A 22,250-nucleotide genomic window follows, 5' to 3' on the forward strand; every position below is an offset into this window, starting at 1 on the left:
ATAATTAGTCAGTTCTCTACTTTCTGCTGATCCAGTCCAAAGGCTGCTGTCACAAAGAGCTAATTGAGCAGTGTGGTTTTAACCTGCACTTTGGTAGATCCATCTCTTATACCAATCGAACAATTTGATTACTCATTGTTTGCTTCGTTTTTTGCAATAGAGAGCAAAAGAGAGTCATCGCATTGTTATCTTGTGCAAAAAAAAATGATGATTTTATCTTTTCAAGAAACCAGAATACATTCTGCACACGGCTCACTCACTCTAAAGTTGTTCTTTTAGAGGATTTCCCGCACAAAAAAAGACCTGACACAAATTTGTAGTTCATTTCTGTAATGCATTCAAAGATGAATGATTTTAATTCATGTTAAAGTGTATGACGGGTGTTCCTAAGTTTAAAAGTGTATTTCAGTTTGATGGTAAGGGGGCTACGTTTAGACTTTTCTCTTTACTGTGCAATGTAAATGTAGACAGTATATTTATATCATGCTCACTTTGTAGTAAACAACTATCCACCATATCAGCCTTTGCTGAAACAATTAGTAGAGTCTGTGTTACTTTGATCCAATATTGATGTGACCGTCATCCAGGTTTCTACACTGGAGAGTTTTACTTTAATGGATGATCCCATTCAACATGTTTGGATACAAATATGTATTGAGATTTGACTGCACAGGGAGTTTTGTTTAAAAATTATTATAAACAAACAAATACGGCTAAATATGTGGATGTACTTTTCACGACAAGTTTTGACGTACTGTTTGCTATTTACCTTTCTACCATTTTGACACGTCCAAAAGACACCGAATCCCATTTCAGTTCTCTTATACTACTATCCACAAAAGGAAAAAACAAGACCCCTTGTTTGTTTTTGATTTGGGAAAGATCTGGTTGTTATGTTTAAAGACTGTAGTACACGATTCACATGTTTTTCCAGCTAATTTATTCAGATTTATCCTTTTAGATAAGACAAGAGATACATGTTTCGGTGCATTGCAGTGAAGATTTCTTAAAAGTAACCAACATGTCTTCCTGTAGCAAATACAATTTCTGAAACCAATTAAGTCACTTGAAAAGTATTTTCAAGCCATTGTACCCTCAGTGGGTCGACGTTTTTTTGTCTTATTTTGCAGAGCAGGAAGCATTCATTTGCATGTGAAACATCGTTTAAGAGCCTTCAGGTGGAAGTTTAGTTAAAAGCAGCCCGCTCTCGGTTAAACAAGCGTCTCTCCAGCTCCTGTTGCTCCTGCTGCTCCTGCTGCTCCTGCTGCAATGCTTGCTCCAATGCTTGCTCCAATGCTTGCTCTTGCTCCAATGCTTGCACTTTCTCCAGTGCCTGCTCCTGCTGCTCCTGTCCATGTTTCTTGATCAACCTGCCAGACAAAGAGAGGATTGACAAACTTCAGCTTCAGAACATAAAAACACCCAACAATAGTAGTACTTGCTGTCTTGGTAGAAGCACAAGACCTTACCCATGGATCGTCTTGCCGACTGAATGGGAAAAAAAAATGTAAAAGGAAAGAATTAAACAGGCGAACAAATAACTCGTCTGAATTACTCATAATATATATAGGAGGCAAAACACTTCTTACGTTATTCATTACAACACATCGCATTAAGTGATTTATCATAAATGCATTACAAGGCCTTGAAACCATACACAAGTTATTGTTAAAATTGCACTTCTATTGTTATTTCTTTCAGTATTTTACTTAAAATGTATTTCTAATGCCACTGCTGTTGTAAGTGACACAAAAAAAACCCACCTTTTCATTTACCTTTCTATGAGACGTAAAAAATATGATTTAAAACAGATTTGATCAAAGAATCTGACCAAACATTCGCTGCAAACCTTTGATACTTTCTTCACATGAACACATTATACAGGTGTTTTTGTGATGTTACATTGACCAATTTAAAAAAACAAAAATCACAACAAACATGTTATGGTAAAAATGCTGCACTTAAAATTCATAATTTCCATTTATGCCTTAAAAAATGTTTTGCCAATCATTGTTAACAAGCCACAAATGTAAATGATCAACTGCAAAATGCATTTTGAGAAATAAAAATAACAAAGTATTCTGTAATTTGTTACCGTCAACAATTCCCCGGATAATGTGGTGAAAAAAAGCATCTCCAGGTTCGGCCATGAGGACGACCATCGAAAACACGAGGAAGAGCGTGACGAACTTCATTCTATAGAAAGCAAACACATCACAGCGGCCTCATTTAAACTGACACATTTCTTTATATAAAAAGTGAATAGTCGTTCTTTGGTGTTACAGTATTTAGGCTTGGTCTCACTGGTTGTCTGATAGTAATGAAATATTGAGTTTTTACCTTTCCGAATGAGAGTGAAGTCAACAGGCAGTTGTTAAAGAATAAAGAATAAGAAGTCTGTGTGTTGACAGAGCAACACCTCTTTATGTAACAGTGGGCGAATACGTTTACTTGTTGCTCATGCAATAAAGGAGGGCTTAACAGAAAATATCTTTGTATTTTGTATTACAAATGAGACCAAGGAAACTGAAGTCAAACATATAGTCATTCTTCATTTCCTTGGTTCTTTGTCTTTAAGTTTAATAAAGTACGTGTTTAAGTTTAGTATAAAGTCTGTGGAGTCAGCTCATATTTATATTCCCAAAAGTTTGTTTTTAATACTACACAAATACAGTTTTGTAAACACTATAAGTATCTACATCGTACTATAATTAAATGAATAATTAGTCAGTTCTCACCTTTCTGCTGATCCAGTCCAAAGGCTGCTGTCACAAAGAGCTAATTGAGCAGTGTGGTTTTAACCTGCACTTTGGTAGATCCATCTCTTATACCAATTGAGCAATTTGATTACTCATCGTTTGCTTAGTCTTTTGCAATAGAGAGCAAAAGAGTGAGTCATTGCATTTTGTTATCTTTTGTAAAAAAAAAAATGATGATTTTATCTTTCCAAGAAACCAGAATACATTCTGCACACGGCTCACTCACTCTAAAGTTGTTCTTTTAGAGGATTTTCCACCAAAAAAAAAAAAAAACTGACACAAATTTGTCTAACTTTTAAACAGTTCATTTCTGTAATGCATTTAAAGATAAATTATTTTAATTCATATTAAAGTGTATGACGGGTGTTTCTAAGTTTAAAAAAAAAATTGTATCAGTAACCCTAACCCTTGTATCAGTATGGATACAAATTGAACACATTAAGCATCAGTGCTGACTAAGACATTTCCTGTCATCTTTAGAGCCAGTCAAATAAGTGAGACTCTGTGACTTCTAAAAGAAGAAATAACACAGTCTCACTCATAAACAGTAAAACACTCCCTTTCTTAGAACACAATGCATGTACCTTTAGGGATTTTGCTGATATAACCTTGCATATCTTCTTTTACCAGCTGAGATTAGCAAACTTTAGCGTGATATTGCTATAACAAATAGTTTGCTGTGCTCCTGTTATATTATGTTTAAGCATTGACTTTATTTTAAAAATAAAAACATTTTCATCACAATCATGGTTTTAAAAAGACAAGAGAAAGAGGTTTTAATGGGTTTTAAAACACATTTATTGAGCGAGTACCATTTTACCAAGATGAAGGAACCAAAATGTATTTATTTGCAAAGTCGCTGGTATGGCGTGTTAAGTTGATTGATGCTTTTCTTTCTTATATTGGAGAGCAATTTTTTCTTCTCATTCAAACATATCTTCATAGAGGCTCCTTGATTCTAGTTCAAACCAGGCTGCCCTGGATTGTAATCAACTGAACGTTTGTCCAGCTGTTGTTGCTGGTCCTCCATTTTGGCCTTACCGGTGATGAGCCTGGTGGATTTTTAGCAGAACAAAAGACAAAACAAGATCAGTTATTAAAACTAACAATTACACTTATAATACTCACATTACTGCAAAAAGTATTTTTTGTGATTTTGTGATGTTTACAGTTGTAAAAAAATAGTCCTTACCGATGGATTGCCTTTCCAGCTAAATGCACAAAAGAAGAAAGCAATTACCATCACCATCTTTAATCAACACTTAGCAATACTATTTGTCATACATTTACTGTCAGCACTAAAGTGTGCTTTTTAAAAAAAAAAAAAAAGCTACGTTGTGTCAGAATGCCCCCCCCCCCTAAAAAAAACACCCCAACAACATAAAAAAACAACTTTGATTTCATAACTGTACCGTGGAAAAGCAGCCCCAAAAAGCACTCTCCGGGTTCAGCCATGGCGACGACCATGGACAACACGAGGAAGACTACAATGCACTTCATCCTGAAAAGAAACAAAAAACACAATAATAAAATGCATCATTTTAATGTAAAGCTATATTAATTGTACATTGACCTTACCTTGGCTTGTTCACAAGTAAATGAGGTTAAAATATTTAGTCCTTACCTTTCCGCAAAAAGGCTTGTCTTAAATGGAGCTTTGGCAGATTCACAGGTTCTGTAAATATCTGTGTACTGATACACCTCTTTATATATGCAAGACTGAGGTTTTTGAGGCTGTGAACATAAAGGTGTATTGCTTTTGGGTGGGGCTACGGATCTCATCTCAATTGGGTTTTTCAGACAGCACTCAATTCTCTCTCCACTTCTTTGTCATCAAAGTTTCAGTTTAGCTCAAATGAATTAATGATCAGACAATAGTTGATTAAGCCAGGTGTCATTTGACAGCTTCTTAATTTTGAAGATGTACTCGTTTTTTCAATTCATGTCACTGCACATCAAATATTTGTTTTCCTTTTTTCATTTCTTTTTTTTTTTCTCTCCACTGCTTTGACTATAAATGAGAAGATGTCATTTTGGCCAGTTTTCAGAAATTTTGGTTTCCATTTTTCACTTTTTACTGTCATTTTATCGTCATTTATTTCTAAGAACAATAATCTATTTCCCATTTTGTTAAAGCTACTGTAAATCTATGACCTTAACACTGAACTCTGAATTTTAAATGTAGATGTGTTTCATTTTTGGAGGGCTGTTATTTTAGACAGTTCAAGTGCTCATGTTTACGCTTGTGTAAAATGAAATATGGTTTTAGGATCTTGACACCAAAGTTAAACAGGAAGCTTAATGTCAGCCGTGAAAAAAGGTCATGCGAGCATTTTTCTAAAAAAAATTGGTGCAAATTCTTGTAACTGAGAGTCCCTCTACTAATGATCATAATACACAGAAATACAATGTGGAACTTAAATCTGGTGTTCTCGAGACATCATAAATTAATACTAAAAAAACAACACACCACTGCCACTGCTACTTCTACAACTGCATCCCAATTTTAAAGACCAGCATAACATAAAGCTGGTGCCAGCTGTTGTAAAAAAAGTTTAATATTATATATTATTATTTTTCTCTGTCTGCTTTCCCCACTTCTCTCCATTTCTCATGTTATTTACATCCAATTATTTTTTGTGATGGACCAACAGTCATGATGGAGAGGAGGCATTTACAATGAAAACAACAGGGCCCTAAAGTGATCCTTCAGTTACATAATCACAAAATTATGTATAACGAGGTGTTTTTCCAAATGCCAGACCTGAATCACAGTTATTGCACAGACACTACTCTCTATGTTCGTAGTTCGGGATTTGATAATACGGAAGAAATAGATAATCCTCACCCGATTTGAGTTTAAAACAAAAAAGTACCGTTCATTTTTCAGAGTGATGATGACTCTGCCATCATGATTAGACTTCAGCTGTGACATTTACTGTGCATTGTTGTATTCAGGAGCTTTGGAGTAGTCCTCGGATTTAGTACGTATTTATCTTTAAAATAACACAGACAAGCCATAGTTCAAATTTCTTGGTTGTGTTCATTTTTGTTGCAACTACTTAAGTCTCAACAGTGATTGAAAATGTGCAATTTCTTTTTTTTTCATTTAAGAATCAGAAAACTGCTGAATGAATAATCTACTTAATTTAGAATGTATAAACCAAATGATAAATCATTTCATCAGCCGAGTATAAAGTCCAAGTAGTGTATCTTAGAAATATGGAAAAAGAATAGCATAAATGCAAATAAAAGACATATTATTTTAGTGTGATGTGGGTCGCACACCAGACAGAACATGACTTCTATCGTGAACGAAATTAAAGTGTTTGTTTGTTGTTGTGGGTCTGGGTGGTGCAGGGTGTGCACATCTGTGTGCTTATGTGGTGTATTTGGTCCGAATGGGGCGATGACAATGCAGAGTTCTTGCTGTGTCAGTGTTAACAGCTTGATTACTATCTTATCACTTCCACATGTGCTGTTCCCCCTTCTCTTAACACGAAGAGGAACCAACGATGAGAAGGTTTTAAAGACAGACAACAAAAATAAGGAAATGTTGGTTATTAAGTTATTTGTGGATTTTATCTTTTAAAGTTTTTTCATTTTAGAAAAAAAAAATCTTTAAAGACATGGGAAAGCTTGGCAAAAGAGAATTCACCAATATTTTAAGTAATAACATTTTAACAGGTTACTTATCAGTTAATAAAAAAAAAAAAAATGATGTTTGATGTCATCCAATCTCCTGTTGGATGTTTTACACTTTGAGCTTGTCTCTTTTTCAGCCATTTTTTGCCCATAAACCATCTGTTCATTATCATCAGACTGTTAAAGTGTTTAAAACAGCAGATGTTAAAAATGTGTATAATAACATATATGTTTGATCGCGAGTTAAAAGTTTGCACTAAGAAACATGCGTGCAAGTTTCACGCTTACAAAACGTGAAACTGTCACACCCAGACAGGCCGGAGCGTGGCTACGTCACGTTTTGCTGGAATGGACGGGAATGTGTATTTCACACTTTGCCGTGACACTGAGTTGGAAAAGAACGGCCTACACGGCTGAATAGTGGGGAAAATAAATGATGGGCAGCACGAGAACAAGCGTGGACAGTGCAGCAACGCCAGGTATTAGTAGCATCACGAACATATGTGTGTCAAGCCCCAAGTGCATGTCCTCTGTACGTTTGAGGATTAAAGATGATAACTTAGCAAAAATACATCCAGTAGAGGGATTTTATTATCTTCTCCTGTGTTGCACTTTTATCATGTCATTTCCATCTTCATCTGATTTTGGTTTTAAACCATCATAATGGAAACCTGACAGTTTCACCAATTACTATACTCTAATTGAAGAGCCAGAGACAGGAGAGCGATGTGTGTAAGATGAAACCTCTCTGCTGACCACATTTGCAGTGTCTGAACTATAAATGGCCCAAACCGAATACAGCATATTGATTTAGTTAATGGAAACATTTTCAAGTAAAAAGTGTCTACGTGACCACATCAGGATCAAATTGTGGGTGTGTAGAAGTGTAGCCATCCAACTTGAACCCCTGTGGATTATTTTTTTTTATTATTTTTTTACCAGTTGCAGCTCTCTAAGCTGGTTCCACTCTTATGACTGCAGAGATAGCGAGGAGTCTGAGGTTTTAACGTGGTGCTGAATACAAAGAATCCCGGGTCTCTGGAAGATCCTGACAAACCAACAGACAGTAAGGAGTCACGAGCTGAGGGTTTGTATTTGATCCTGGTGTGAGCCCCCTCTCTGCTGGCTCAGTCGTCCTGCTGTAGCACAAAAATCTCACAAGACGCTAATTTACAGCATCAGCTGAAACAGACCCAGTCAACCATCTTCATATCCTCCTCTATTTTCTTTTTCTCTGTCCTACTTTAACACTTCAGTCCACCTCTTTTCTAGAACACCAAGAATTGTCTACTATGGATAAATGTAGTTTGACTTTGAGATGTAGTTGTTGTTTTTTTAAGCATAGACCTTGTTTCCCTTACTGCTACACAATCTTTTTGGTGGTGAGGATACTTGAACAAGTCACTCTTAAATGCTCTCCACTATTATGAAAAATAAAAGCCATGAGTGGTGTTTTTAATAGAGCAAATTAAAAAAAAAAACTTTGCAAAGTAATTTGCAGATACACGACAATTTACATGCGTAAAAATACATAAATACACATATTCTTAAAAAGTTGGCTATTTGTTGGTGTAAGCACATGCCATGTAGCCTTCAGAGTGACAAAACCGATCAAAGTGTTCACTTTATCTACCTGTTCTCAGAAGTCACAACTTCACTAAATGCATTACTCAGCATCGACACGTCGAAACCGCAGCTTTACTAGTAAACAGCTATTGTGCAATCGTTTGCCCAAACAAGGCTAAACAGAAAAGAAGCAATATCAACCAGTATTTTTTTAAGCACCTTCAAAACATCAACCTTTCATTTAATCTGACAGCCTTTAAGACTTATTCAAATCCATTACTTCAGGTAAAGGACTAATACCACACTGTAAAAATACTCCATTAAGAGTAAAAGTCCTGCATTGAAAATGTTGCTTAGAAGTTTGTATAATCAGGAAAATATACATTGTGTATTAAAAGTAAATTTACTCAATGCAGAAAAGCGGACTCTGAAACTACAGTTGCATGTGATGAAATTAATATTATTTATGAATTCATATAAAATCAGGATATTGTAGATGTATTTCGTCAAAGTAATTTCTAACCACGCAACTTGTGATTATTTTTTATTATGCATTAATAGGGTTTATTTTTCATGTGAAAATATCGAAAACCCGCCATGACAACTACCCAAAGGGACACCTTCGAAATACTTGTTTTGTCCAACCAAAAATTATAATAGTTCCAACTGTTAATAAACACAGAAATATTTAAATGAATACAAAGAAAAGTAGCAAATCATAATATTTGAGAGGTTTCTATTATGAAATATGTGCCATGTTTGCAGGAAAATGGACTTAAACAGTGGTCAAAATGCCCAATTAATTTCCTATGAATCTACTAGTTGTTTACTTGATTTAACTATTGGGTTGTGTAATTTATAACAAAGCTTCATATTTCATAAGCTCTTCATATCTTTTGTATGCAAAAATCTGAAATTGTACAAGTAGCTTATGTGACATATGTAGCAAAGTAAAAAAAAAAAAATACAATACTAGTCTCAAGAGAAGTAGAAAATTTCACTAAAACAGAATACTCAAGTTAAATTCAAATAGCTAAAAATGTGTATTTATGTCCGCCACTAACCTCAGACATATTATTTTGCTTGTTTTTTTTCTCAGCAGTGTCACACTACTCTTTCACAAGAGTGTGTTTTGTCAGCCAGTGAAGGTGACTCGGCAGTGTAATGTGATAAAATGACATCTAATATATAGAAGAAACGTTTCCATGTGCTGTCATGTCTTAGTCAATAAATCCTAAACGTACACCCTAAACTGGTTACTCCCTGCCATGTTCTCCAGACTCAACAGTTCAATGTTAATTTTCTACGCTGGCTTTAAAACTTGCTAATGACAAACACCAGCAGCTCACAGCCCTTCGCTTCTGTAGCAGCCCCGAGCGTGTCTAACAGGATTTTTGGGCATCGTGAGCTGCTACAACTTAATGAAATTAGAGAAGAGAAAGCTTACAGTGGCTCAGGTATTAACTGGTGTTACTGTCAGGGTGTCACGGCACAAAATGTATGCGCCTAATAACATTTATAAAACTATTAAAACCTTTCTCAGCCTGCTAATATTACAAGGGTCGCATGTTAAGGTGTTAAACTGGATCGGTGATTAAGTCCAAGTCAGTTTATTCATAGCACATTTATACACAAGTTGAGCAAAGTCCTGCAGAAACAGCAGATAGAACAAATCAGATTACACAATTAAAAACAAATTAAGCAATAAACAATATCAAGAATGATATTAAGCCAAGTATATATACATATAAGCAGTATTCTTTTTTTTTTTTTCTTTTTTTTTTAATAGTATTAATATTAAAATTGGGCCTAATGTGGGTATGCTAGTCATTACATCATCAAACCATCCTATTATAGTCTTTATGATGGATTCTCCACCTAAAATCAACGTTATCGTTTGGTTTTAAAGTTAAGCTTGTTTGAGCTTGACTTTGAGCTGTAAGATTCCAGGATTTAAAGGTAAAAAAAAAAAAAATGAAGAAGAATCCATGAAAAATCGCTAACTGTTTTAACAGCATTGCCCACTTCTCCATTGTCCATATGTACGCTCAATAAAAATGCCCCCCTCCCCCCCCCCCCATATCCCCAGCCCCCCGGACGCCCCCACACAATCACACACACACATCAATATCAGTGCACAGGTTCTGTTTCTAGTAGAGGACCTTTTGGCTTGTTTGTGCTTCCCACCAAGAAAAGCCACAGAGAGGAAGACGGGGTGTTGAACTCTGGGAGAGAGCGTGCCTCCCAAATGTTACACGCTCTGTAAGGCCGGTAAAACAGGACAAGAAATTGCATCAGTTTAAAAAGAACAAAACACATATACAGTATAGTTAGACGTGTCGAGTTAGCCAGTGAACACCGATTTGGAAATAGAGCATTCGTTGGGTCGCTGAGTTGAAGCTGAGTCTTCCTTCCCTTTCAGAAAAAAACAAAACACGAGTGTCACATGTTTGCAAGATATGATAACGTGTGGAAAATTTACCGCGTGAGAATTTACATCGGTTTTTATAGATTACGCCATGGAAATGTTCCGAAACCGCACGTTTCCTGTGTGCAAAATTGCTTTGAAACTTATGTACAGTTTTTCTGTACGGGTTGTTGTTTTTTTGTTGTTTTTTTGAGTGGGGATTTACAAACAGACGTTTCCTCTCGTGAATTCTGTCTTTCATCTTTTGTCGTCATCACTTCTTGGAGGTCAGCTTGGTGGATTTTCTGCCGTCTAGAAAAAAAAAGGAGTCTAAGCTTGAAGGCAAACAGCTACACACAGAGACGTTATGTACTGCCTGAGTGGAGACGCTGCTCCCCCCCACCCCCTCCCCCCCCCCCGTCCTTTTCTCTGCCGCCGAAAGAACGTTTTTCAAAGTTACTGCTGTTATTATCGCCAACTATCCAATATCAATGCACGCACTCACAGAAACACACCTCTCCTCCTTTCATCACAGATGGAGTAGTCGCTCTCTGCCTGCTCTCGGCTGGGTTTTTCGGGGGTCCTGATGCCGCTCGCCGGCTATTGAATAATGACCCTGAGAGACCCAGCTTTAGCCTAATCCCTACTTGAAAGCTATCCTTCCTCTAATTCGATCCCTCTTTAAACCCTCGCTGGAGACAGACGAGTGGCGCGCAACGCACGCACACCTGCGTTAATGCAGCCCGGCTTGAGAGGCCGTTCCGACAACTCGCCGGAGCTGAATAGTGACACGAGTGTCGAGGAAAATCGCCACGTCACATTTTTAGAAAAAGGGATTTTTGCTGCACGCAGCGGAACTGATTTAAGGACACGCACTCGGCAGGAACGACTTCTATGCCCTTCCGCAGAGTACCTTGCAGTTGTTTCCGAAGAAAGACTAGAAAGAAAGTAGCTGCGAGGTCTTAATTGACCGTCAAGTGCCAAATGCCGGTAAGCTTTTGACGTTTTTTTTCTTCCGTGGTGTCAACATTTTCATAGAACTGGTGATGTTTTTCTTACTCGTGACAGCGTTTCAATGGGTTTTTATTGGAGACAACCTCTTGACAGATTTGAAAAATTGTATCAGGTGCTTGTATCCAGCGGCTGTGCTGAGTGCCGGGACAAAATGAAGTAGTTTCTGATGATATGCTTGACGGTTTGATACAAATCGAATATACCTTGGTTACGTACTGCCTCCAGGAAATAGCCACGTGCCAGGACTCTGAGGTCCGACGTGGCAAAGGCTGTCAGAGGTTTCTCCAGGTAGTACTTCGAGCCTCGTCAGGTTGTTTCGCGTACCAGAGTCAGACAGTGTACCTGTTAGCTTGTTGTGGATATTATTCTAAGTCCTGATTCCTGCTGCCTGCAAACCTACCGCACCTTCACCGTCGCGGTAAAATAAGGCCGGAGACATATTTTGCTTTTGAACCACGCGTTCGCGTTTGCAACCGCTTGCGTCTTGAACGTTATCGCTCACATACTTGCCTCCGTACTCCGCGTCTTAGTGGAGGTCTAAGTCCGTGTTGACTTTCCTCGTTTGTGTACAGCGGTCTCCCCGACCTCCTCCCTACGCAGATTTTGCAAATCTTTGAGCTGCACCACCTGACTTCCTCCTTTGCTTCCATCATAATCACTACAGTGGCCACTAGAGGTCAGTATAGGTCGTATTAAGCTGCTGAGCTGCACGGAAAACCGACACGACCGTGTTTTAGGGGAGCACCGGCTGAATTTGTACATTTTTAATTGCGTTTCTTTTTTATTATTTTTGTATCAGTATCAGTGTGATGTGAAAGTTTACAGCCGTTCCTGCTGATTTGCGTCCTGCTGTTTATTCCGATGTTGCAGATCCCTTTTATCTCCTGTGTTTCTGATGATTGTTGAGTTTTTATTATTATTATTATTATTACGTCGAGGTCTTCTCAGCTACAGTGGCTGTTATTTGCTCGTACACTCGGTTTACAATAGATCAGTAGACTGCAGGCCATCTTCAATTTGTTCCACACCAAACAGAGAGGACATCCCATTGTGTTTGTCGGAGGATTTTCCAAACACGGCACAAAAGATACATTTATGTTGCGCACACAAAGAAGAAAACCGTTTAGGAAACGGTACGTATGAGAATGAAGCCAGGTTTTTGGCGTAATGCGCTCAGATGAAAACACACAACTACGTGTGTTTACGATTCGGGTGAACTGGGACGAATTAAAAATAAAAGAGAATAGGACCGGGCTTTAATACGTCGCACCGCAGTGATCCAATACAGCTGTGTCATGGAAACATTTCAAAAAGAAATGCAGGACATTGAAGCATTCATAGAAAACAATATAAGTGGGTAGAAATAGAAACAGGAGGATGCTCTTCAGATAAATTGACATTCGAGAAACTCTGGGGAGAGTGCGATAAAAACCGTCTCGGGAATAAACAGAAGCCAGCAGACGCGTATCCATAATAGATGTGTCTGTAGTCGTACACGCCTGATGGGCTGCTAACATCAAGAGGTACTCACATCCGACACATATAAGACATTTCCTGATGCTTCAGGTGAAAGTGTGTTCCTTTCAGGTGTCTTTCTTCTTGAATTGTCGACGACTGCAACATGGGACAAAGTGAGTAAGCCTGGATTTTATTTTAATTTTTTTTCTATTTCAAATGGGGTCACCCTAAAGCTTGTGTTTTTGTTTTTGTTTTGTTTTTTCCCCCAACAGCACCCTCATTGTTGTCACTGATAGAAAAGCAGACACAAACACAAGAGGGATTATTATTTTATTTTATTATTTTTTTTTTTTTTATAGTTGACATACGTATTGGAGACAGAACGAATCAAAAGCCGTGTCAGACATGGGAGAAAAACAAAACACACTGTTTTCTGGGCCACTAGTTGAAACCCTTTTACACAAGAGGCAGTATTATTATTGTCAGTTGCCTTTTTATTAGATACACCTTGGTCAAACAAAGAAAGTTTAAAATAGTCTTTTGTTGATTGATTTTTGTTGTTGTTCAACTTCATAATCTTTACAGAGAATGTAGTTTGTGGTTTCGTTGAACTATTATGTCTTGTTTTGTATTATTCTCACCACGTCATGGATAAAAATGAGAGTCAATTCTCTCTTCTGACCAGCGAGATTAAATTAGACTGTTGTAGTGAGAAGCTTAACTTGACTAGACATGATTTGACAGTAAATAAAATGCATCAGTTATAAAATCAGCCGTACGTCTGTTAGAAGTGCTGTTTGTAAAGCGTATAGGCTCCCCCAAGAGGAGAATATGTAATATTGTTAAATGTAAATAAAACACAAAAATGTGAGTCAAATAGAACACTTTAAGAAAAGTGGTTTATGACAGTGAAAGTTTAAAATATCAGGGACTTTGTCTTGTTATTGAGTTGAATGGATATATTGAAGGCAAATCTATCAGAGATAACAGCTTTCATGTACAATCACCATGCTTGGAAAGTCTTCTTATCTTTGATTTCGGAGCACAATACTAGATTTAAACACTGTAAAAACACAAGACGGTTTTTGGAAACAGTTTGAAACTAAACATATTTTCAGTTGACTCATAAATCTGCAGCCTCACTTCTCATTTCGACTTCATTTGTGCAGGTTTTTTTTTTTTTTTTGGTCTCTTTCCAACATCATAGCGTTTGCACGGTTTGTTTACATCTTTGTTGTTTCTCTCACATCATCAGAAGATTCGAAGAAAGTCTCTTCTGTCGGTGACAACATCGAGTGTCAAAGTCAGAGAATCATTTCTTGGAAATACAGAGAGCTGAAATGAGGTGGGAGGCAGGAGGAATGGATTCTCAACGCCGCCTAGCAAATGCACGGTCTGCTCCTCGGGCTTTTTATATACAGCAAACACACCCGCACACACACAATGAAGCTCTATCTCATCATTGCCACAGAGCATGGAAGATGAAAAACCCATGAGTGTACGCATTTTGATTCTTAAATCAACAGTGTTTTGATTTTGGTTTTGCTACAGCAGAGCGTGAAGTAGCTTATTATCTGCTTCATTACTGGCAGGAGGACAACGCTATGTGTGTGTGTGTGTGTGTGTGAGTGTGTGTGTTTCTATTTCGCCATCTATATGTGTGTGTGTGTGTGTGTGTGTGTGTGTGTGTGTGCGCGCGCGCGCGTGTAGAAGTGTGTGAGCCAAAAAGTTAACCAAGCCCATCCCACTGGTTTATTAGCAACTCGTACAGTTTTCCACTCCGCAGAAGTGCGAGTGGAAACATCTTTCATCGAGTAAACAAAGCAGCCGATTGCACCGAGAATCATTTTTATGGCATCCGCAGAAACAGAAGCACTTTTATAAAACACAATATTAACTTACTGAAGTTACTGAACTCACCGACCATGAAGTTCCTGGAGAATCATTGTCACAGAGCCGAGCAGCAGTGGAGCGTAAGTAAGTGTATTTACTAAATCTGAGGCAGTACTCCACTAAAAACAAAATAATGTACCAGTTACTCTGCAGATGATGATTTTAAAAACCTAAAAATGAGAATTGAATATACAGTGTATTGTTGTACAGTAAATTAAACCACCCAGCAGTGCAAAAATGAATGAAATGAGCTCTACTGCAGCAGCCAGTGACACCATTCAAATGTATCGCAAATGTTACTTCTAATATATTCTTACACTTTTCTAATGTGACATTATCACAACAGTATAAAACATGAGAAAGTAACAATGACAGAAAGCAGTTTGGCTCCGTAGTGAATCCTTTGACTTTTATACTTTAATTACAATTTCTTGACAATAATATTAATACTTTTACTTGCAGTACTTTACTTATAATAGAGTACTCTTTGAATTGTAGTTTTGCTACTTATACTTCTTCCACCACTGAAGCTGTGACACTTATCTAAACCTTGTATAACTCTTGTTTTAATTGGTGTCTCTGGAGAACCAGAACCAGTGACCTTTATGCTACCACTGCTCCGTACCAACCGTGTTCTTTTTTTCTCCCCAAAGCCAACCACGTGTTTTTCATAAAAGTTTCATTTTCCTGTAAATCACACGGCTGTATGCATGCAGTAAGTTTTTATTTTCATCCACTGCAGGAAAACGTGAAACTGTCACGCCTAGAGAGGCCAAAGCGTGGCTATTTCACATTTTGCTGCAGCGGACCGGCGTGTCTAATTTCACGTTTTGCCGTGACACCGGGTTGCAGAAGCAGCGGTCGACTGGGTGTGAATGGGCGACGGCATTCGGGGGTCGACTTCAGGTCTTTTTTTGGGGGACTGTTCACATTACGGTGCATGATTGTGTGGTTTTTTTTTATGATTTTTAACCTTCTGTGTGTGTGTGTGTGTGTGTGTGTGTGTGTGTGTGTGTGTGTGTGTGTGTGTGTGTGTTTGTGTGCGTTTGTGTGCGTGAGAGACTAACGAAAGACCCCACATGACTTCACTAAGAGGTTTCTTGTCTGACCTTGAGAGCTCAGAGGTCTGCTATGGCAGATAGGACCGCTGCCTTTGTTCACATTACAGCCCTAATTAGGCAGAGCATTGTATGTGAGAAATCCGAGAGCGCTACTCAGTGTGAGTGTGTCTGTGTGACGGGGATATTGAGAGTGACAGCTGAGTGTTGCCACCAGCACGCTCCACTTGTCTTCTTGTTTCACTTCAGACCAGCTGAGTGAACCTCTGGTGTCGGGCCAAATGGACAGAAAAAAAACCGCACACACACACACACACACACACACACACACACACACACACACACCTCAGACAGTTTAGTATTTCCCTACTTCTAAGGACCCTCAGTGATGTAAATCTACTTAATATAAGCTTTAAAATCGAACATTTAAGTTCAACTAAATCTAAATATGACATTAAAACTAACAACCGGGTCTGAACCCTCAGTCACACCTCTGGAGGAGTGAGGTTGCAACGGAATTATTTTAAAGGCGCAAGATTCAAATCGGTCCTCGCAAAAATAGAAATAGTACCCGAGCATCCATAAACATCAGGACTGACAGAGATGAACTGAGGCATGAATACAAATATAGCAATAAACGGGGACACCAAAGACACTCTGTGTAGATACAAACACAAACACATTTGCAAACACAAATACACAGAAAATACATACAAATGGAGATATTGCAATGATAAAAATGGAATATTAAAATCACTAAAACAGATAGAATGCAATAATTTAAAAAAAAAAAAAAAGGGAATAAAACTTTAAAAAGTAATTGTAATAAATGGAATGATTAAATTGATTAAATAACGGCCATATTTACTTTATGTTTAAATATATCCACTGTTTTACTGTTTCTGGGGTTCAGATACTGTATAACCTAATCTTTCAAACAATGCTTGAAAGAAATTAATTCAGGACCTGCGCCGGTGGTGGATAGTCAGAGTTATCATTTATCAACACATGATGAGCATCATTTGATTGAGGGGGGAAGGTCTTACTGTTAACAATTCCACCAGAAAGTTTAAAATCTCCTGCGAAAAAGTTTTGTGTTTGTACAGTCACAGCCTGAAAAGCCTCAGTGTGCAGTTTGCCTTGCGGCCATAAAACTCAATTGTCCGACTAAACTGACATCACGCAAACATCTCAGTGAGACTCGTTGTGAACGAGCGCATGAAGTTCAATCCATCACTCCATAACTGAACCTTTTAGCAGGTAGCATCATTGGAGACAAATTGCAGCAATAAACAAACCAAAAAAAAGGCGTATTCAAGCCGCAGTGAACATTTTAGGGTTATTAAAGTTCTTCCCTGGTAAAAATGGCAGACATATCAAAGACTTGAGAGTCTGCCAGCAAAGCACGCACACACACACACACACACACACACACACACACACACGCAAATATATTAATATACAAAGGCATATCAAAGTCTGCTTATGGCGTAAAACTGCCCGAGGCAAGTTGATGTTGTGTTTCTGTTTTACTCAACACTGTTTTTACAGGCTTTAGTATGCAGACAGCATAGTTTGAGGCTCATACTCTTCTTGGCCTAAAGCTAAACACGCAGCGAAGCCACCTGGCTGCGTAGTGGAAGCGGATTTGAGTGCAACTCAAATTTACCGCCTTTAGTGAAGTTTATTATATGTCCCCGAGAATTTTAGTTGTCAGAAAACCACGCTGGTCTGGTTTTGTTTTGTTTCAGTAGTTTACGATACATTAGAGCTCGGTATCTGTACAAATCTTTCGTTTCCATGCACTTTAGAGGGGGAGAGTTTAACCCTGTTTGTTTTCTGCAGCTTTAATGAACAGATATCCCGTAAACGCTGTGCAAGTTGTTGCTGGATGCTACCATTTTACCGATGTTCCTTAAATCCCTTTCATGGAAAGGTGTTGCCAGATGTTACAATTCACTGATGTTCCTTTAATGCCTCGCAAAGGATCTGTCGCCGCATGCCACAGTTTACCAATCCGACCCGTAAATGCCTCCGATGCTTTCACCGGATGCCAGCTAGACGGTTGTGCACGGAAGAAGCCTGCCGTTACTGCAGCGACGGGTGTCGTTTATCACTTGGAGAAAAATCAAAAATTGGCGGAACATCGTACCAGTGTGTTCTGGCAGCGCTGCGCTTATGATTGTAGCTTTTTCCACGTCATATAAAGCGTAACCGTCAAGGATCTAACCATCCATTGCGGTTGATAATATCCTGAACATCCTCAGCACCGAATTTCAGAACAATCACTTCAATTCAGGGCAAAGAAACGTCCTGGTTTGGACGCAGAGACAAATATTTCAAAAATTCTCGGCCTTGTAATGTTTTAGTTTCAAAATGCACAACGGATAAGAGTTCGGGCCTTTCGCTGCTGCGGCGAGAGGCTTAAAAGCGTTGACCCTGTTGTTCAGTAATAAAAAAATAAAAGGCTGGTAATGAGCTCTGAATAATCATGACACAATTTCTGAGGATAAGGGCAACTGCCTCTGAGTGACATTACCAGCTCATTAATCAAGTAAAGCAGCGGAGAGAAACACAACTGAGCAAAACAATGTCATTTTATACAATTTAATCATGTGGGCTGCATTTGAATTAACTTGAAGAAATTACCTGCGAGCCCTTAAGTTGTTTGAACTGGATGGCTTTAAGAAGCGACGGCCTGATTGGCCAAAGAATCGAGAAATATGACTACCGTAAACATGTCCTATTAGGATTTGTTACACGTTTTTTTGTGCCTAGTTTTGGCATCACGTATTTAATAATAAGTAACCCCCCCAAAAAAGGCACGTATTACGAGACAGCCTTCCTCAACCGATGTCCGTGTACAAAAAAAAAAGGGGTTTTCATTGAGCGAACGGTGGGATTCTTGCAGCGTATGTTCGTTCCCCAGTGGTTTCCCTCTCTGACTGTCTCTTGCCCTAACATAGTGCATGTCACAGCTCTAAGTGTGTGTCGCTATGGCTCACTGGAAATGTGACTAATGTGCCGTCCGTGACTTTACTCAGTCCACTTTAGCCTCCAGTAACCCCCCCCCCAACCCCCAAGCACCCTCCCTCTCCGTGATGCACCATCTGCTGTCGCCGTGAGCCTCTTTCTTCCTCATCGACGCTTCATCTTCTCAGTGGCCCGTATTCTGTTGATTTAAGTAATGTCTTAAGGTTATGTAGCTCAATAGCTTGATTGGCATTGAAACGTGTGTTTATTCAGTGAAGTTGCTTTGTCGTTTCTTGACTCCTTTGCTGAATCTGCACCTGAATTTCATCTGTTATTGAGTTTAATGAAATATTAATGAAAGTCTAGCTTCTTTGTTGTTGCTTTTTTTTTTTTTCTTTTTTTCTTCAAATTACAATCCCGTAAGCAACAGCAGGAGCGTAAATCCAGTTTGTTATCAAAGAGGGTGGCGTGAATGAACCACTAAATGATTAAACCATTTTTTGGCAAAAAAAAGACCTTGTGAGCTCAGTTTTGTGTTGTGAACCAAAGTTTGAGGAAAAATTGGTGGAGAATTGACTGAGCCTGCTGCTGTATGTGTCGAGCCAACGAGCAAAACCGTGACCCTGAATGGAACCGCCGTGGGAGATGTTGGTGGTATTCGCTCTTCAGTTCAGAAGCTGAAGAGTTTCACTTGAGCATACTCGAGTCCACATCTTGACTCACCTTCGACCTCATCAGCACCTACTAAAACTATTTTATGGTGAGATACATGTAAAACCGTGACAATTTCATAAGACGAAATTGTATTTTTACTTGATATAAAGGCTAATGTAAATATCTCGAAGTATCATCAAATTAAATGATGGAACATTTCGATTGGCTTCGACTCCTGAAAAAAACTCATGTAGCGTGAATGGTTTGCCCCTGTAATGACCAATATGAGCTTCAAAATGAAATTAGTAAAATTACATTTAAATCACCTTGGGTTCAGAGGGTGAAATTATTATGTTTGGTATTGAATTTGGCACCGTGATCATTTTAGATTGATTCAAATTAAAATGTGTCCCATCAGTCTACATTCAGTAGCCCGTAGCAACAAAGGGCCTGCCAGACACTTAATTCAGTACTTCCCAGTGGTCTGGTGACACCACATTTGCTTTAATTAGATGATTGGCAGTTCTTGCCTTTGTTATCGGACCAATCCACGTGTCGTGATTTACGCTCAATGCAAAGTTCAGTTCAGGAAGTACCGCGTCTTTAATTTTGAGAAAACTGGAAAGTGAAATAGAAGGTCGGGGTTGTTAATTAGCAAACAGTGACTTTTATGCGGAATAGTGGAGTTTGTGTGATCTCATCGATTTTTGAAAATGTTTTACCAATAAAAAAAAAAAACACAAAACAAAACCACAACCTATGGTGTTGTCAATTGAGTAAAAAAAAATTCAAACTGGTTTCGTTGCCATGACCCTCGTGTTAAAATGAGAGACGAGCGCAACCCTTTAAAATACAGGGGAAAAAAAGCTGAGATAGGTTTGACTGACAGAACATGTCAGAGCTCAGCGTGCCGCACAACCAGACAGACATTTTCCTCGTCTGTTCGGAGGCACGGGCATCATGGCCCGCTTCATTAATCACATGCTCCGGAGCTGTCTGAGCGTTCGGGGAAACGCGGTTTTTTTTTTTTTTCATGTGGTCCGACCTGCTGATAAATAGCACCGCTAAGACAACTATAATGGACTGAATATGAGTCCTATCTTCACGCTAAGAGCTGTCGTTTTTAATGTTGCTCTGCTGCTCGACTCTCAGCTGAGCTCTGAGATGCTCCGCTGACGTGAAACATGAAACGGCTGATAAAAAACAGGTTTAGTTTGTGGCTATAAAAAAAAATAATGCGGCGACGATAGGGCATGTTTTGATATTATCAGACGAAACAACTACATTTCTGACCTTCAAAAACTGTTATTTTTATATTCTTTTGGAACAATGCCTCCTGCTTTCCCATTGTAAATTCAATGTAAGCATTTTCACTAATAGTAATTGGAAATATACATACAGCTTATTGGTTTAAAAGAAATCAGTCTTTATCCGTACAAAACTGAATTAGCTGCACAATTAACGTTATCCAAGTGAAGGAGCGGTATTATGATTTAAAAATGAGATTCAGGCATTAATAGTCGCTTTGTTGTTTTTGTTTTTGTTTTGTGTTATTGTTGAGTAGTTATTGGCAAACCAATTTGCTTATTCACACGTGCAGTAGTTACCTTATTATTCTTATGAAAATCTATTCGTGACCACCGTGTGAATCAGAATCCAACATTCGTTCTCTTTTTGCTTCGTCTTCAGTCCCCACCGACTCCTGAGGCAAAGATTTGCCTTATTAGCAGCTGATCGCTTCCGATGTGTTCACCATCCAATCACTGACTGTACAGTCCAAAATGACCACGTTAAATATTGGAAATATTGCGACGCGTTGATGTCAACAGCACCACGGTGGAGAAGTTGGCTCCAAAAGGGGAGCGACTCCAGTAATACGGAAGAAGTTTGGTTACCAACGAATGTACGATCAAACGCTGCAAACTGTTAACTTCATGCCCACACACACACAACTATATCACTTTATTTTGTTGCGGTTACATTTTCGAACTAAAATGATTAAAATATTTTGTCATATCATCAAGAATATCATTATCGCAGAAATACCCCCCAAATACTGCGATGTTATTTTTATATCACCCGCATTTGAATTTATCTTTTGATTGTAAAATTACTCCAAAAATTGGAATTGAAGGATCTGCGGACTCGGTTGTACGGTATGCGCTGAATCGGCTGTTTATCCCTTAAAGGTATGATATTGGGGTTTGCAAACACAATCGACTTCACTATTATAAAAATACAGATTAAAGCCACTTCAACCTTCAACATTTTTCTTCCAAAGAAGAGATTTGTCTTGCCGGCGGGTGAAACTCGGAATACCAATGGACACCAAACAGTAAAATATATAAAAGAAAAGACGCACCAAATGTATAAAGAATTTCCTAAAATGCTTTCGGAAGCTCATACGACTGATGACGGCACTCTGTCGGGATGCAAAGGAGAAACGGTGAAAAACCCGTCACACCGGTTCCACCTTGGTTCGGTTCTTTACGCGACGCAAGCGTCGGCGAGGCCTCCGTACCGCCGCTGTCGAGATCTGAAAAGGGCACGTGCAACAGAAACGGCGGGAGCTGACGTCCCCTCAACGCCCATCCGCGTGCTCGCACACCGTCCCGTCCTACGTGACATTAACTGGCCCACGTCTAGATAAATCACCAAAACAGCGAAAGGCTGCCGAAGCTCCGCGGGGAACGCCGGCAATTTATTATTTTCCTATTTGTAGCGTGTTATATTAACCTATATACCGGTCAGGATTAATAAACCAAAACAAAATACTGGCAGGCCGTAACGCTAGCATGTGAAATGGGTACTCGGGAGTAGAGT

At 38.7% G+C, this 22,250-nt stretch overlaps 2 protein-coding genes across 5 annotated transcripts in view; one reads left to right on the forward strand and one right to left on the reverse strand.

Moving 5' to 3' along the window:
• LOC138212049 (exostosin-1) overlaps positions 1-22,250 on the forward strand; it is a 196,460-nt gene that overhangs the window by 111,139 nt on the left and 63,071 nt on the right. The window lies entirely within an intron of this gene.
• Positions 924-4,488, reverse strand: LOC138212055 (moronecidin-like). Of its 4 annotated transcripts, XM_069172295.1 has the most exons (5): positions 4,384-4,486; positions 4,172-4,260; positions 2,096-2,224; positions 1,470-1,488; positions 924-1,370 (listed from the first exon to the last, which is right to left on the reverse strand). In XM_069172295.1, exons 2-5 carry the CDS (start codon positions 4,257-4,259, stop codon positions 1,187-1,189), a joined length of 420 nt encoding a protein of 139 aa, XP_069028396.1. In that variant the 5' UTR covers position 4,260; positions 4,384-4,486; the 3' UTR covers positions 924-1,186. The 4 variants fall into 4 exon arrangements, with proteins under 4 accessions (XP_069028396.1, XP_069028392.1, XP_069028393.1 ...); XM_069172291.1 differs by lacking the exons at positions 4,172-4,260; positions 4,384-4,486 and adding an exon at positions 2,739-2,838 and having other exon boundaries at positions 2,096-2,196; XM_069172292.1 differs by lacking the exons at positions 4,172-4,260; positions 4,384-4,486 and adding an exon at positions 2,341-2,439 and having other exon boundaries at positions 2,096-2,196.

The sequence above is a fragment of the Embiotoca jacksoni genome, unplaced genomic scaffold, assembly GCF_022577435.1.
Source record: "Embiotoca jacksoni isolate LCO1_2020_lvr unplaced genomic scaffold, fEmbJac1.0.p SCAF_52, whole genome shotgun sequence".
NCBI classification, from domain to species: Eukaryota; Metazoa; Chordata; class Actinopteri; family Embiotocidae; genus Embiotoca; species Embiotoca jacksoni.